This window comes from Panthera tigris, chromosome E2 (assembly GCF_018350195.1).
Source record: "Panthera tigris isolate Pti1 chromosome E2, P.tigris_Pti1_mat1.1, whole genome shotgun sequence".
Lineage (NCBI taxonomy): Eukaryota > Metazoa > Chordata > Mammalia > Carnivora > Felidae > Panthera > Panthera tigris.
The window spans coordinates 59,784,284-59,800,601 of NC_056674.1; the positions used below are offsets into that span (position 1 = coordinate 59,784,284).

At 61.0% G+C, this 16,318-nt stretch overlaps 1 protein-coding gene across 5 annotated transcripts in view; it reads left to right on the plus strand.

Annotated features, from left to right (window-relative positions):
- The window catches only part of LOC102955899 (BTG3 associated nuclear protein), a 112,229-nt gene that overhangs the window by 62,745 nt on the left and 33,166 nt on the right, over window positions 1-16,318 (plus strand). For all 5 annotated transcript variants that reach the window (XM_042969765.1, XM_042969762.1, XM_042969763.1 and 2 more), the window contains 2 exons: window positions 4,225-4,464; window positions 13,208-13,375. In XM_042969765.1, coding sequence (XP_042825699.1) covers window positions 4,225-4,464; window positions 13,208-13,375 — 408 coding nt within the window. The remainder of the gene's footprint in view (window positions 1-4,224; window positions 4,465-13,207; window positions 13,376-16,318) is intronic.

Genomic DNA, 16,318 nt, shown 5'->3' on the forward strand with positions numbered 1-16,318 from the left:
TGAAAATGCTTGCGTTTACACGTTTGTCACAGTGTCGGTTTGTTGGTGTTTTTCTTTGTTGTTCTGGAACCACGAGGCTGTCCAGTTGGGTGCCGTTCGGAAGAATGGTCTTTTGCATGACACTGTTTCAGCGCCAGGGCCAGAGTACAGGGTTTGGACGAGGTGAGGTGCTCTTGGCACAGGCGGGCAGGTGTCGACGGCCCCGTGCTAAGGGGCTTCTGATTCGTGGGGCCGTGGCGCCGGTGGGAGGCCTCACGGCGTAGATGGCACGGCTCTGGTGGAGGAAGACACTTCCCTGAGGTGGGGACCGAGGGGCGGGCTGGGTGTGCAGGGCAGCCTGGAAGGAAGCTGGCTCTCAGGGCTGGAGTGAGTGCTGCGGTTCAGGGGGTATTTGCAGAGACCTGAACTGCTCGTCCTTGACTGAGTCGTGTCCCCCGCGTCCCGGGCACGCGGTCTTGGTATCAGCCCGACAAGATGTGGGTGACTGTTGGGAAGACAGCCCTGAGCCCTTGTCCAGCGTTTACGTTGCTCTGACAACATTACGTAAACGTGGGGTGCTTGCTCAGCACAGTCACGTTACCCGTTCCCGAGAAAGGCTGCAGCAATCTTGGGCAGCGTTGCTTGTGCCAGCCCACGGGGGGTGTCTGTGGTGGTCGGGAGGCAGGTGCGGCGTGGCTCTGTGCCCCTCGTGGCTCAGGATGCTGCCACCCTTCCCTGTGGGCTCACAGGGGTCTTCCTGTTCAAACACTCAGGTCCAACAAAGATGTCATTAGACGTCAGTCACCTTGGGTTTGACGGTATTCACAGTTAAGTCAGCAGCAAGGGCTTGCAGCGCGGAAAGTTTCTTTGTTTTAAGCTTATTTTGAGAGAGAGAGAGAGAGAGCAGCGTGCAAGCCCGTAGGAGCCAGGAAGGAACAGAGAGAGGGGGAGAGAGAGGATCCCAAGCAGGCTCTGCACTGTCAGCGCATGGCTCGATATCAGGCTTGAACTCACAAATCGTGAGGTGTGACCTGAGCCGGAAGCAAGTTCGACGCTAAACTGACTGAGCCACCCAGGTGCCCCGAAAGGTTTCGACACGGTAGTTCCTGCACCGAGACGTGTTCTTGAGCTGGCGAGTAACCTCATCAGTGGCCAAAGGCGTCCTTCTGTCATCCTGTCCACTCCCAGTGTCCCCTATCTGTCGGTTCTCAGCAACATCGGGTCACTCCCCCATCTCTCTTCTCCCTCCCTCCTTCCCCTACTTGCTTTGTGTCTTGGCCTGACTGCTGCAGGTGGAGGGAAGTCCTTCCACTCTGTGGTGTAATCACATCTGGGTTCACTGGGGGTTTCGGTACTGACCATTAGACCCCGTGCCAGGCGTGGAGTTGCCCGGCAAGGATTTTTAGATGTAAATACCCTAGACGTTCGAGCCTTCGTGGCATCTCCGATACGACCTCGAGACCGCCCCGCGAGTCCCGTCCATCTGTGTGTAGATCACGTGCCAGCCTGTCTTTCTGTACGCGGGCCGAGTGTGGTAGTAGCTGAGTGATGCTCACAAACGTGCATCTACTGAGCATGTGCCCACGGCTCTGCTCCCTCGTAAACCACTGGTGTCTCTGAGAGATGACGTTGGCCACTCATCGCTTCTTCTCAGTTCCAGCGGCCTAGATCGGTGATTTGTTTTCTGCCCTTCGCTAAAGCCAGGAGCCTCGCCTCAGCCGCCCCAAGTGGTGCTCCGGCCGCCGCTCGGCCCCCGGTGGTGACGTGGGCATCTCGACAGGGTTGCTGAGCCTCGCCCGGTGCTGGTGCACACCTCCGGGTTCAGGAGCTCAGCTGGGAGAGGCTCCTGCAAAGGGGCAGGGTGGAGGCATGGGTCACAGACGGGCTCTCTACCTGCTCCGCTCCAGGCTTTTGGCAAAGCGGGGCCGGGCTGGTTGCCCTTCATGGGGACGTTTTCTGTTTCGGGGAGGTCGGAATGTAAACATTGGGACATTTCAAAATAAAGCTCGTGAGAAATATTGAAGCAGCGATAACCGTGGCTGTGACGTGACTTACGGCCCGCTTGTCAGAAAGCTGGTGTCCCTCTTCTGTCCCAGGCTCCCAGAGGGAGGTTGCGGCTCTCCCTGTAAACGCCCCTGCCGTCCCACGGTGGCCTGTTTATGCAGGGGCTCTCTCCCACACCTCAGCTAGCTTCCGTGTCAGCATCAGAAGAGCTGGTCTGGAAAGCCGTCAGGTTTCCCAGCAGTTCTGATCATAAGCGGAGCTTCCTTCTGCCAAAGGCTGAGGCTCCTTTGAGTTGAAGTTTGACAGTCAGGGCGCCCTTTCACACGCAGTCTAGGTCACTCCTGCAACGACTGGAAGGAATCTGTGCCTGAGCAAAGCCAACGCCCCTTGCTAAGGGTCTGGCTCGGAAGCCAGCCTGGCCGAGAGCCTGGTCTCTGCCCCACCGTGTCCTCCCCGGGTCCCGGGGGGAGCTGGATCTGATCTGCATCTGGCACACCGCCGGGGGTGAGGTTTCCCCTTCCGGACGGGCAGGGCGCTAGCCACCCCACTGCCCGCCCCCTTCCCTCTCCCCAAGCTGTGGGCCTGTCTCCCCGTCATCGCGGTGGCCGGCCTTCCCCCGCGTGAACGCTGAGCTCTGGGCGTTTGCATGTCACATCACCCTTGAGAAAGCCCAAATCTGGGGCTTGTAACGATTTTCAGTTTGCAGAGGCACAGACGAGTTGCTTGCACGAGAGGCCGGGAGCTCCGTCGTCTGCTGGTCCTGGAGCCCTTCCTCGCGGAGCTCTCTCGCGGGCGAGGTGGCCAGAGAGAAGACTGGGCGGCTCGCCGGGGTAGCCAGCCTGGGTGTGGGGAGACCCGAAAGAACTAACGAACCCAGGGCGTCTGACACCATGTGGAGCGGTGCCTCTCTCCAGACCTGGTCAAGGGCGTCGGGTCTGCTGGAGTCAGAGGTCAGGTGTCAGCGGCGCACGCGGCCCCTTGGCTACCCGGGTCCCAGAGACCTGCAGCTCCCAGGCACCAGACCCCGTCCCTCCTGTGTGCCCTGCTCCTGCAGTCAGGCGAGACTCGGGGCTTTTCGTTACGTAAAACGGTACTTTCGAGATTTTAAGATCACGAATGGCGCGGTTTTCGGGGTTAAGGAAAGCACGTGTGGCAGGGAACGAAGTTTCCACAAGGAGAGGAAAAAGGTCACGGTGCTCTGGATAGGAGGTCAGGGGAAGGTGCTCTCCGGTGATAGACTTCCAGCTTCACTGCTGGGAGGTCAGAGGTGGGAAGGGAGAGGGGTGGGGGTGGGGGAGGTCCACAGAACAGGACAGGGGAGCCCCGAGCCCTCACGGAAGGGCTCCGCAGTGAGGAGAGTACGGGCCGGTCTGCGCAGCCCTGGAGCCCCTTGTCCCCCCAGCTGGCCGGCTGCCTCCCCCGCGGTGCAGGGCAGCAGGTCCGTTTTCTCACGTGGGACGTGCCTGGCTTCCACGCGGCTTCTCCTCAGAGCACTTCCAGGGCTGTGCGTGGGTTCTTGTCGCCCCAGAGGCCGGTGGGCTCCAGGTGGCTGTCCTGCTGCTGGAACCCGAGGGAGCCCCCCTCCCGACCCCTGACGCTAACACTCTCGGGACCACTCTTGCTTGCTGTCCTTCCGGGCGCCAGCAGGCCGAAAACAAGCACGGTGGTTAGAAGTCGCTGGTGAAGCTCCCCTGCGGCGGTTGTGGAGGGAATCGGTTGGAGGCTAGAGCTCGTTTGGTGTCCCCGCTTCCGGACACTGAGACCCAGGTGTCGGGTCTGGGCGGCACCTCGGCCGGCGCTGCGGGGCCTTCTGCCGCCAGACTCGCGAGGGCTGTGGGCAGCCCCGTCTCCCCGGCTGCAGACCGGCTGACGGTGCACGGCGCTCTGCGTTCTGCGTGCTTTTCACTGAGGTCGTGGGGCCGGCCTGGCCCCAGGGAAGCCCGACTGGAAGGCAGTGGGGTGTTTACGGGTCGCAGTGTTACATCTTGTCTCTGAGATGGATCGCTGGAGACCGCGGCGGCTCTTTGGGAAACGACGCACTGGTTTCTGGTCAGCTGTAGGTGTCCACACCTCTCCTTTGTGACCTTGGGGGTCGCCCCGGGGCTCTTGGCCGTGCTCTGGAAGTTGGGAGAGCAGTTCGCCAACAGCCCCCAGGGAGGATCCTCCCCGAGCGCGTTTGAGTTGAGCACGGGGTGCTTTGGACTCGTGAGCTTACGTGAGACCGTGTCCTGTCTCTCCCAGAGGACTACCCCAACGGCACCTGGCTGGGCGACGAGAACAACCCGGAGATGCGGGTGCGCTGTGCCATCATCCCGTCCGACATGCTCCACATCAGCACCAACTGCCGCACCGCCGAGAAGATGGCGCTGACGCTGCTGGACTACCTCTTCCACCGGGAGGTGCAGGCCGTGTCCAACCTCTCGGGCCAGGGCAAGCACGGCAAGAAGCAGCTCGACCCCCTCACCATCTACGGGATCCGGTGTAAGTGTGGCCTTTCTCTCCGCTCACCTCCGCCGGTGCCCGGTCGCGGGAAGGGTCTGGCTGAGGGCGGGTCGTGTAAGGTAGCGTCTCGGGGCCGAGTCTGGACCCACGCTGTTGGCTCGAGAGGATGCTGGCCTCGGCACTAGTCGCAGAGCCGGGAGAGGAACTTCCGGGTGGAGCGTGTCCTTTAGTGAACATCGCCGGTGCCTGCCCGTGGGAAGACCCTGGCCTCGCTGGTCCTCAGGCCGTTCCGAGGCCTGGAGAGGAGCAGAGCCAGAGCCTTCCCCATCCTCTGCTGACCGCGGCCTTTCCCTGGCTTCCCCCTGGCGTGAGCAGGGTGCCGTCTCCCTCCTTCCTTTCCAAGAGGGCTGTTGATGGGCTCACCTCCCGACCGTAGCCGGCGGAGCTCATGGTGCTGGTCCTGATATCCTCACGGCCTGTGTGGTGCGCCTCCTGTTTGAAGAGGGCCCCGTGCTCAAGTCAGTGATCCCTGTGTACCATTGGTGACATTTAAGGGGTGCAAGCGGCCCCGCGGGTGGCCCATATCCTTATCGGCAGCACCCGCTTGCCTCTCACCCCTGGGCTCGTCCGATCCACAGGGCCCGCCCGACTCCAGGACGCGTCGACGTGGCTTATGATACAGACACAAAATGAAGCAGAAAGACACGAGATGCGAGACTTCTAACAGAAAGGCTGGGTAGCCGCGTGGGAGACCCAGGTTCTGGAGGGCCACTGTGCTTGAATGTGAGGTTTAAGTCTCATCTAGCAAAGGGCGGGGAAGTGAGTGAGTTATACCTGGAACTCACTATCTCAGACCAGGGAAGGGTGCTGTCCCACCAGGAAGGAGTCGTTTTTGTCACAGGAAACTCTCTGATGTCAATCCATGAGCCTTCTGTTGAGGACAGAGAGAAACGGAAAGACTTTTTCCGTAGTTGTTCTAAAAATAGCGGGTATGTTTTTACCTGTTCTCTTATACTTTAGATTAAAACTGAGCATTTTCTCCTGACTGTAGATCTTCCTGGCAGTCGCTAAGAGACAGAACCCAGGTCCCTCTTACACTACAGCGGCTCGTCGCCATGGTGTCCCCATTTGTTGGCCCTCCACTTTCTGCCTCTCCTGTCTGACCCGCTAGGGGTGTCTGTCACGGATCCTGAGAACCGTCCCTGGTACTCTTCTGAGAGGCGGTTCACGTAACCAGCCGACGTCAGCCCCCGAGGTGGGGCAAGAGCGGTTCACGGTCGGTGGCGGACTCTTCCTGAGGGCCAGGCTCTGTGGGCCGCGGGGTGTCTTGGAACCGCTCCGCCCTGGAAGTGGCCACTGACAAACAAGTAGGCCCGGCTGTGTTCCAACAAAACGTTATTTTTCAACAGCAGGCGGCGGGCTGCCGCCGTCCGCCAGCCCCCGGTCTGGAGCGTGATGCCAGCTGGGACCCTCCGGTGTGCCTGCGCCACTCTGGTCTCTGGGCACGTGGTGTGTGTGCAGCCCGAGGACTCGTGCTGGCGTGTCGACAGGCCGCCGTGGGGTGGTGTGTGACCCCGTGACCCATAGTGCCCTGTGTGGCGGGTTTGTGAGGGTGAGGGAGCCGTGGTCCCCGATTCCCGATGGCTCTGCGGGCCGTCAGGTGTTTGTAAATGGCCGCGGCCCTGACAGTGTGTCAGGGGCTTGGAAGGGGAGCCCTGATGGAGAGGCTCCGTCTGTGGCCTGGACCGGGCCCGGGGCTGCGTGGGCACGGTGGCCTCCGGGTGGGAGGCTGCTCTTCCCATGGGGAGTCGACAGGCCTCCTAGGACCGGAGGCTGGAGGGTGGTTGCCTCTCATTTGGAGACGCGCCTTGGAGCATTAGTCCAAGGAGTACGGGCGGCCTGTGTGCGGGCCGTGACGTGCAGGTTATTGGGCAGAGGTTTGGAGAAGGTTCCCTGGAGGTGATGGGGAAACCGGGGGGTGGGGCCCAGAGCAGAAGCACGTGGCAGTGGGGCCAGTGTGCTGGTGCCCAGGGAGACTGTGGGGGGGGGGGGGGGTTGCGTGCTGCATCAACCAGACAGGCCGGTTCTGTTCCTGTGTGTGGGAGCTGGGCTCTCCCATGAGCCCTCCGCCCTCTGGGAAACCGAGCTGTCTTCCTGGGGCGTCAGGAGGCGCGAGATGCTGGCATGTGCCGCGCAGTAGGGGCTCAGCGCGGGAGCTGTCCGTTTCCCCCGGCCTCGCAGGTTCAGGGCACGTCCCCTGGGAGGTTGGGGCGTCCCCTGCGCTCACCAGCTGTGGTACCGCATGCGCCCATGCCAGCCGGGCGAGCCGAGCCCCCCCGGAAGGTAGCGCAGCCCCAGACGGCCTCTCCTTGTGAGCTCCTGGGGGATGGAAATGTGCCCGCATCCACGCCTGGCATCCGCGCCTGTGGTGCCCGGTACCGCGGAGACACGCGGTAGTGCGGGTTGTGAAACTGCTCTGGGGGGGGGGGGGGCGCCTAGCAGGGTGACCTTCAGGGAGACTGAAGAAGGACGGTGTCGTAGCGGGGCTGTGTTGAGAGACTAACACGGGGGTACGGCCCAGGTTGCAGCAGTGGAAGCAGAGGAGGGCAGACAGACTCTAGGAATTCCGGAGACACGAGCAAGGCTTGGCTGAACCGAGACCCAGGAGGTCAGATCGCCCGATTTCTCTGCAGCAGAGGACCGACTGACCGTCAGAAACTTCTGAGTTGCCAGCACAGTGGTTGTATTTGCTTCGAAGCCAGGTGGTGGGGGCCTGTGAGTGTTTCGGCGGGAGACCGGCCCGCCCGCGTGTTCCCGTGGGGGCCCGAGGAAGAGGTCTGGGGTGCCGGGCTGTCCGGGGGCCGGCGGAGCGCCACCACAGACAGCTGCTTTGTGCGAGCAGCCACACTTGGCCTGTTTCTTTCCCAGGCCGGGGCGGCCTGCGGGTGTCGGTGAAGTGGGAGGGGTCCCTGACCCCGACTACGTGTGTTCGCTGTTTTTTCACAAGTGATTTGCAGAGAACGAAGGAGTGGCTTTTCAAAAGGAAAACAGTCCCCTGCGCTCAGTTGTGAGAGACCGTCCCCAGGGAGCCTTCCTGGAGCCGCGGGGCCTGCCCTCACCGACTCCCTCCCTCCGACGAGGCCTGTTGAGAGAGCAGGCGAGGAGTCGCCTGGAACTAGGCTGGAACTGGCCATCTAACCGTGGCTCTGAGCTTGTGGCCCCCATCCACCACGTGCAGCCTGCGTTCTCAGCTTCCCAGCCAGAGGAGCAAGAGGGGCGCGGGCTCGGGGCCCGGAGCCCTGCAGACCGTGGGGCGGGCTGCACCTTTGCTGTGGGCCGGCAGGCGGGATGTGGCCCTTGTGAGAGCCCGGCTCCGTCACGCGTGCCCGGAGCAGGTGACGGTGGGCGTCCTCCTTTGGAAGAGGGGTGTCGGGGGGCCTGGGCGGAGCTCGAGGAGTGGCTGGGTGGGAGGGCGGGTGCCTAGTCCCATCGCACACCCACCTGCCTGCCGGCTCCTCCCATCGCGAAGCCTGGGCTTTCCCCTCGGCCCCTAGTGGCCGGGGCACAGTCCTGGGCTGAAGGGGCACAGGCGGGTTGGGTTTGAGTCAGGACTCCGGAGGGTTGACGGCGTGGCTTTGGGCCAGTCCCACGTGCCCCGTCACGCGTACTCGGACAGCAGCCCGCAAGGGGGCGGGGGCACCATCTACACACACTAGGCCCCTGTTGTCGTCGTCTCCCCGCAGCCCGTCCTGGACTTCCTGTGAGAAGCCGTTCACCGGGCGAGGGGCCCTCTCAGTGGGAACCTTTAGATGGGATTTTGAGGTGTTAAAAGTAGCTGTTGATTTTTTCTGACTTTGGGCCGGTTCAGATTGTTGCACAAGAACCAGAACACAACAGGTGAAGCAGTGGATCGGACTGCTGAGGGCCGAGTGGCGAGAGTGGCTCGGTGGCTTTGTCGCGCCCGCCTCTGTTTTCAGCTTCCTGTGGACCCGGGAGCCTCGCTCACAGCTTCCAGAACGCGACAGCCGCCGCCGCCAAGTGCAGTCATCACGGGGAGGATTCTCATCTAAATTTCCCCTTTTTTGTTTGTCAACAGAAGTAGTTTTCTCCCTTTCCTTTCTCTGGGGAAAAGGAATCCTGAAACATCCGTGGGCCGTGTGTCTGAGAACTGCCTTTCTAACGGAACGTGCGTTTTCGGGAGGGAAGTGGTGCCTAAAATACTCCCTGAGAAATACACGCTTTTCAGGGTGCAGCTTGAGGGCTCCCACGGATGGGAGGGCTCCCTCAGACTCGGGTAAGCTAGCCGTATAGGTCGCGTGCCGTGTGTACAAGCAGCACGTTACCACAGCCGTAAACGTCTGGAACGTTTTCGGGCGGGGCTCTCAGCTAAGAACGCCAGCCGTTGCCTTCTCCCCCTTGATTTGCAAATACGGCTTTCGTTCTTACGGTTCATCCCAGCGAACCACCGAGCCTCTCCTGGACGGTAATGTGGAGCAAGTCGCTCGCCCGCGTGAGCTGCTGGAAACGCGACGAAAGCACCCGTCGGGTGGACAGTCGCAGACCTCTGAAGGTATCGCGAAGCCTGCTGGGGTGGAGGTGAGGTCCCGTGGGGCCCCCGAGCCCTCGGGAGGTGGTCTGAGCTCCACTTGGCACACGCCAGAGCCCTGTGTTCACAGAGGATGGCGGCCCCCAGGTCCGTCCCAGCAGCTGCGCCCGTAGAGGGTGGTGTTTCGTGACCGCGCGGCCGTGACGCAGAAGCTGGTTGGCGCCCACCTGCGTGAGCTGAGGTCCCCTGGTGCGCTCGGGGTGTCCCGGGGCGGCGTCACAGAGTCACAGAGCACCGCGCGCTGGGGGCTCAGAGCAGCAGGGAGTCCCCCTTCTCTCCGCCCCGGAGGCCGTAAGCCTGCGATTCTGGAGCCGGCTGGCAGCGTGTGACAGCACGGCTCCTGTCACTGCTCGTGTCCTCCCTGCGGACGTGCTCCTCTCCTCTCCTTGTCCGGACGGACACCAGTCCCGTGGGATCCCAGCACACCTGCGCCGGCCTTCTTTCCAAGGGAGGTCACGTTCTGAGGTTCTGGGAAGGACGTGGATTTCAGAGGACACTTCACGGGGCACAGGGCTCGGGTTCTCCGGAGCTTGATACTCGAACGCGGTGCCTTACGCGGCTTCTGTGGGGGTGCCCGGCACTTGTGTTTGGTAGCGCCGAGGCGCCAGAGGGAGTGCGGAGGGGGGCAGGTTTGGTGAGCACAGGTGAGAAGGTGAACAGTCGGGGCCCTGGCTCACAGGTCGCCCGGACACAGGGCCTTGGGGAGGCCCTCAGCCTCCCTTTCCTGCTTCTCCTCAGTCGGGGCCATCACTGCCTGGGGAGCGGGGCTCACCCGGCTCTGCGGCCTGGACACTGGACAACACACGGTCTGTGGGGAGGCGCGGTGACCAGTCCTCCTCACTCGGGGGCTAAAGATTTCTGTTGTTTTTCTAGGTCAGTCGCTGTCAAGTCAAGACCAATTCTAAGAAATAAACTTCTGGCACGCAGTCTTCTGTTCTTTCCCCTTGAACTTGAGGTTATGTGAGCAGTGATAGTGGTTTTCATTCCTCTGTGGCTGATGAGCCCCATGCCACCCACCGAGGACGTGAGATCGCCAGCTCTGTTTCTTTTTCCCACAGTGCGTCTCAGCTCTATGTGGGGCTCATTGTTGGAGAGCTGGAGTGTGGTTTTATGATTTGAACCACCAGTGTCGGGATGGGCGTTCCGGGATGTGGGAAGGCGCTTAATGGTGACGGAGCTTCAGCTCTTTGGGAGGGAGGGGGTGAGCAGACAGCTTGCCGGGGAAGCAGCAGAAGCAGGCTCAGAGGGACCGTATTTTGGGGGGCGGCTGAGAGGGTTTGCCTGCTGAGCACTCTCCCCCAAGACAGTGAGGGGACAAGTGGCTTGTCTTCCAGAGGAGATGAAGCCCCACAGCTGCCTGGGGACCCCATGTGCTGGGGAAGGCACCGGAAGCTGCCTGGAGGTGGCCGCGTCTCCTGCACAGGGTCGCTGCTCACTTTTGTCCGAGGTCTCCTGTGTGTCCGTGGGTGGGGCCTCGGGTGCTGTGTAAGGCAGGGAGGTGCTCCTGGGGGTTATGTGGCCATTTCTCCTCCACCCGGCTGGGTGCCGGGAGGCCTGGATGTTAGCCTCTCACTCCCGACAATTCTACAGGCTCCGAAGCTAGCTTGTTGACTGTCTAATTTTGTGTGTTTTTCTTGTGACCATCACATGTGAAAGGTGTTTATTTGTGGGGGTGTGGGGAGAGAGAGAGAGAGAGAGAGAGAGAGAGAGAGAGAGAAAGCTCCCACTAGGGAGGGTCAGAGAGAGGGTGAGAGAGAATCCCAAGCAGGTTCCAAACTGTCAGCACAGAGCCCACCGTGGGGCTCGGTGTCACAAACTGTGAGATCGTGACCTGAGCCGAAACCAGGAGTCGACACTTAACCACCTGATGCACCCAGGCGCCTCTCAGAGTAACCTCTTTGTCACTCATCATGAGACGTCTCTTCCGCCGTGCGTTCGTTAAGCTGCGGTGCTCTGTGCTGTCCGAAAAGACAGGGGCGCTTTCGGGAAAGTCGGAGAAAGCCGCATTTCCAGGCAGCACAGAGCGGTCTGAGGCTGCACCCCGACACCTCCGCGGGCCCCCTCGGGGCAGAGCCGAAGCCTGCGTGTGGGCACCTTGGGGCGCACCTTCCCCCTGCGCCCGGTGCTCTCCGCGGGGAGCCGGCTGCGCTGCTGACCCGACGGCGTTGCTGGCGGCCGCGGGGTGGGTGCTGCCGGACGTGCTGTTGGCAGGAATACGCAGCGAGGTCTCCGGAGAATTTAAAAACGGCTGCTGTGTAACTGTACAGACGTATGCTTTTTCTTCAAAGGGTGTAAGCCAGGCTTTGAACTGGTAAATTGGTTTTTACAAAGTGGAACCTAAATGTTAGCGTCACGTTCGTGTCTGTTACCAAGTATTTAAAATTTCAGGCGACGTCACTAGTTCCTAGCAGCATTCGGGAGGCTTCTCCCTGCCTGTGCCGGTGTGGGGACAGGAGGGTGGGGTTTATTTAGGTCCTCTTACCGAAGCGCGTCCCTGGAAGGGCGTTCTGACGGCGCCGGGTTGCCGTTTCCCCTCTCTCGGCACCGCTGTCCTCGGCTCTGCCGTGACATCAAAGTTGGTAATCAGCCCAGAACGTTCCGAGTCAATCCCATGGACTTAAAGCCATCGTGGGGCACGTGGCAACCACTGAGTAAATATTGATCGATGATTTGTGGCTATTTTAGAGGTGGCCTGGAAATCAGCAAGCAAGGAGTTGGGCCTCATTTGTGTATTTCCTTCTGTGCACGAGGCTTGCAAAATGCAGCTCGAAGTTCCTTGGGTTCTTTTCCGTTCGGACCCTGTAAATCCTGTGTCTCCTCAACCCAGGGCCTTTTCATCTAGGTGACGGAAGTTTTGGTTGTCGTGTTTAGAGTCGGAGGTCGTAAGCACATGCTCGTGAAATCAAGACGCATCTTTCCGAGAGAAAAGAAACTTGATACTTCTGTGAATTTAGGAAAACGAGCACTCCCTTTGTTGCGATTGTCTCGGCAGGAGGAGGTCTTAGGGATCAGGCGGCCGTCACGCTCTCCGCGGACAGTGTAAACGCGGCCTTCCTAGCAGTCAAAACAGGAAGTTTTTCAGCTCCGTCTTTTTATTATGAAAGTTTTGAATTTCATCCACGTGTTTTCCTGTGAGTCGGCGAAGTTCCGCGAGCCGCTCGAGTAGAGGTCATCCAGTCGAAGAGCGTTTCTTGTGGTTCCCATGGTGGTGACTGACTTCCTGTTGTCTCGGCAGAGAAGAGGCCAAGTGTCCAGTGAAGGTCTCTGTTGGCCCCCTGCGCCTCAGTGGCCTGCCTGATCCCCCGTTTCCTTGTGGGGGAGGGAGGACTCCGGTGCCGTTCAGTCACGTTCTGAGGATGCTCTGCGGTGTAAGTGGTTGACGAGTGTGGGCGTCAGTGAGATGCCCCGCCGGGCCCAGAGGAACCAGGGCAAGGCCGCAGGTGCCTCGGGGAGCGGGGGAGGGCATGCCATTCCGCGGGGCTGCGGGCTCTCGGGAATAAAGAATGATGTGCCCGCGGGGCGTTTTCATCCTGACCGGGCGCAGAGGGAGGGCACAGCGAGTCACAGAAGCCGGCCTCGGACTCGGGCAGCGACGGAAGAGTGTCTTCGGGTGGATCGTGACCGCATTTAGCCCACCAGGGCCGGGGCATCTGCCGTGTGCCCGGGCGGTCTGGGCTCTCGGCACAGCACACACTGTAAATGTGTCCGTCCTCTAGGTGTCAGCCGGACAGGGTGCGGGTGGGAGGGACTCCGGGTCCAACCGGCTGGTTCCGGGCAGGGCTGCTGAGGTCGAGTCCGAGCCGAGATCGGGGGGAAGGGGGACGGCCGCAGGCCCGGAGGCACGGGCGGAGGGGAGCTGGTGCTTGCGGACGCAGCTCCAGTGGCGTCGTGGGCTTCGGTTTTAACCTCGACCTTCAGGCCCCTGAGTGCCGTGTGTGGAGTGTGAGTGGACGTGGTTGAGCGCGGGCGTGCTGGAGGCCCGTGGGGCCCGGCACCCAGCCGGCCGCCTCGTGGACCGGTCAGCGCGTGAATGTGTGACGTCACGGGTCCCTGCTGGTGAGGCTCTCAGCCCCCGGCCACGTGTCGCTGTTCCGTGTTCGTGTGGCTCACACACGGCCGGGACGTGAGGAGTGGCCTTCGTCTCGCCGTCCTTTAACACGGGGTGTGTGCTTTCAGGTCACCTTTTCTATAAATTTGGGATCACGGAGTCTGACTGGTATCGAATCAAACAGAGCATCGACTCCAAATGTCGGACAGCCTGGCGGCGAAAACAGCGAGGCCAGAGCCTGGCCGTCAAGAGCTTCTCGAGGAGAACGCCGTCCTCGTCTTCGTACGGCGCTTCAGGTACGCTCCGTTCGGAGTCCCGAGTGCCGCGCCCTGGGGGGCTCGGGGGGAGCGGGCCAGCGCCACCCACGGCACCCCTCAGCGCGGCGACGGGGAGCCCGGCTCCGTGCGCGCCCTGCAGGTGAGTTATCTCGGGACCGCCGTGGGTGCTGCGTGGGGTTCCCTGAGCGGCAGGACGGGGCCGGGTCTGGCGGCGAGCGCCGTGTCCTGTCCTCCCTCCGCCAGATTACTGAGCGCGCCGCTGGCTTCTTGTCCTTGCTGGTGTCTGCGTGGGGGGCGCGGACGAGGCGGGGGTCAGCCCGGGTCGTCGTGCTCATCGCTGCCGCTCTGAGTTAGACTTCCCCAAAAGAGCAAGGGGACATTCCAGATTTTCCCTTCGGGCATCGTTGGAGGACTGGCTTTTCCGAAGCAGAAGGTTCACCAGGAACGCCACTGGGACTTCGGTGTTGCTTTTTTTAAAGCTTTTTAAAAAAATCTCCACAACGTCTCCCTTGGCCTCGGCTCGTAGAACCGGAGCCCCCCGATCGGGGCCGGGGTCAGGACCCCAGGGCAGCGCGGGCAGGGTCAGCCGGATTCTCGTTCCGCGGCACTGTGGCGACAGACCCGGTGGCCCGGCATCCTTGCGGGGTCTTGCCTTTCTGAAGCAGACCTCGGGATGTGGCTCGCCTCTCGTCTCGGTAGCGACTTGCGCGCAATCCCTGACGACGAGGGGCGGCCACACACGTCGTGCCCCCAAGCGGTGGTTCTCTGAGCGGCAGTATCGAGGGACCTTCCAGCCAGGGATCTAGGCCCTTCTCTCACAACGAGCAATCCTGTTTGGGGAACTGAGGGAGGTAGCGACCGTACGATGTGCTGAAGCGGTGGCCCCCTGGAGAGGTCGCCCGCCTTCGTGGGTCTCCGGCGGGCGGGCGTGGACGCCATACACTCAGGGAGGTAGGTTTCAGGCGGGCCCGGGATCGGCCGCCCTCTCCCTGGGGTCCGAGGGGCTAGCACGGAGCCGGCCCGTGGCTAGCGCTCAGTGTCTGTCCCGAAGGAGCGAGGAGGAAGGGCAAGATGAGGCTTTCTGTGTGGAGACGGCGCGGCCCCGTTTCAGGACCCCCGGGCAGCGGCCCGGAGCCGCGAGTTTCTGACAGGCAGCGGGGATGCCCTCGGGCCGGCCGGCGCCATGTTTGAGGGTGGAAGGTGTCGAGTCCGGTGAGTGGCCGCGCGGGTGTGCTGGGGGCCCCGACTCTGCTTCCGACCCCCTGATCGGAGACTCGGGGGTCTTAGCCTCCTGCTCAGGTGTGATTCCTGCCGTGTGGTGGTGGCGTTCCGGCTTGTTTCATGCTTACTTAGGATTTTTCATCTCCCTTCCAGTCAGTAGTGTTCCTTTCAACTAAATGATAGTGGTTCTGTTTACCGGGACAGGAGTTTCTTCGATTGTTTCTTTGTTTACTAAGCCTGTCAGCATTTCTTCTAAGATGCTTTGGGTTTGAGTAACTCTCAGGCGTTGGCGGCTTCTCGTGGGCGGTGAGTGGCCGCCGTGCGAGCTTGTCTTTACTTCCCGAGTGCCCTGGGCGGGCTTGGCACGCGGGGCGTGAGCCCAGCGTCTCAGGACGCCCTGTCGGGAATAGACGGTGTCTGGGAAACCCCGGCCGCCCGCCGACACCGGTGGCTTTGGAAGAAGAACAGTAGTCCCTCGCGTGGCCTGGGCGGCGGCTCCTCTCTCGGGAGCGCAGCGCACTGGCACGGGGAGCGGGCAGGGCTGCCCTCGTCTTGCCCTTCCCGGAAGCGGGTGTCGTTCCCGTTCCCGCGTGAGAAGGCTGCTGCCAGCCCCCGGTGGTGCGCAGGGAGGAGGAGGAGGAGGAGGAGGAGGAGGAGGTGGAGGAGGTGGTGCTCTTAACAAGTCTCGGGAGGGAGAGGAGCACGCACGGTTCCTTTCCCGAGGCCCGTGCGCCTGGGGTGGGTCGAGGAGGCGCCCTGAGCCGCTGTAGCCCGTCCCCGGCTCCTGCTCGCGCCCCGCAGCCGGCCCTTCCCGTGCGGCCCGCCGGCGGCCAGAGCTGCCTGCCGCGCGCCTGGAATCGAATTCTCGAGAGAGACCCAGAGCGTGTTTTTCTCTTAACGCGCTTTTAAAAACGTCCGTTGCTTTGGAAGTTCCTGTTGATGTAATTGTTTGCCATTTTATTGTACTGCATGTTTGACTAAAATTAGAGAAAACCAAGTCGGTGATTAGCTAACGGGACTCTGGCAGGTTCTCCTTGCTCTGTTTGTACGCTCTCAGCTTCACAAAGCAGATCTGAGACTGAAGCCTATTCTGGTGACAGAAATAATCCGGGAAAATGCAGTTAAGCCAGGATTCCTGACTTAATTCGGAATTGGTAGTCATTCCAGCAGGGTTTGTCTTACTTATTTTGGAATTACCAGATAAAAAAGGAATTTCCAAATAAATACTATTAAAGGAAATTCTGAGCCAAGGCTAGTTTATTTAAAGGTGAATCAGTACTGCCCATTTGAACACAAACCATACACTCCCTAGTGTCAGTGAATTCATAAAACACCAATTTATTAAAACATTTGTCTTGTACCGTCCCACCTGGCAACACCGTGGAAACTTTTGTAAGTGCTTAAGTTAAAGGTGGCTGCATTTCACGGTTTAACCTGCAGCCCGGCGCGCTCCCTGCGGGCCTCATCAGTGAGTTGAAGGCCTCAGGAGGGTGTCTGCGCAGCGCCCGATATTTTAGAGCTGCAGAGAACCAGCTCGTAACAGTCCACTGCCTGCCCATCTGTGGGTGCAGCGGTCTCTCCTCTGGACAAAGAGGGGAGCGGGGGTGTGGGGGCTCTTGGAGCGGCCTGCCTTTCTGTTGCACACTCTTTCCTTTGTGTAATTATAGGGAGCTGTTGATTAATTGGCAGATTCAAGAATTTGAGTCTTAGGTTTGAAAAGCATTTACTTGCTACCCATAT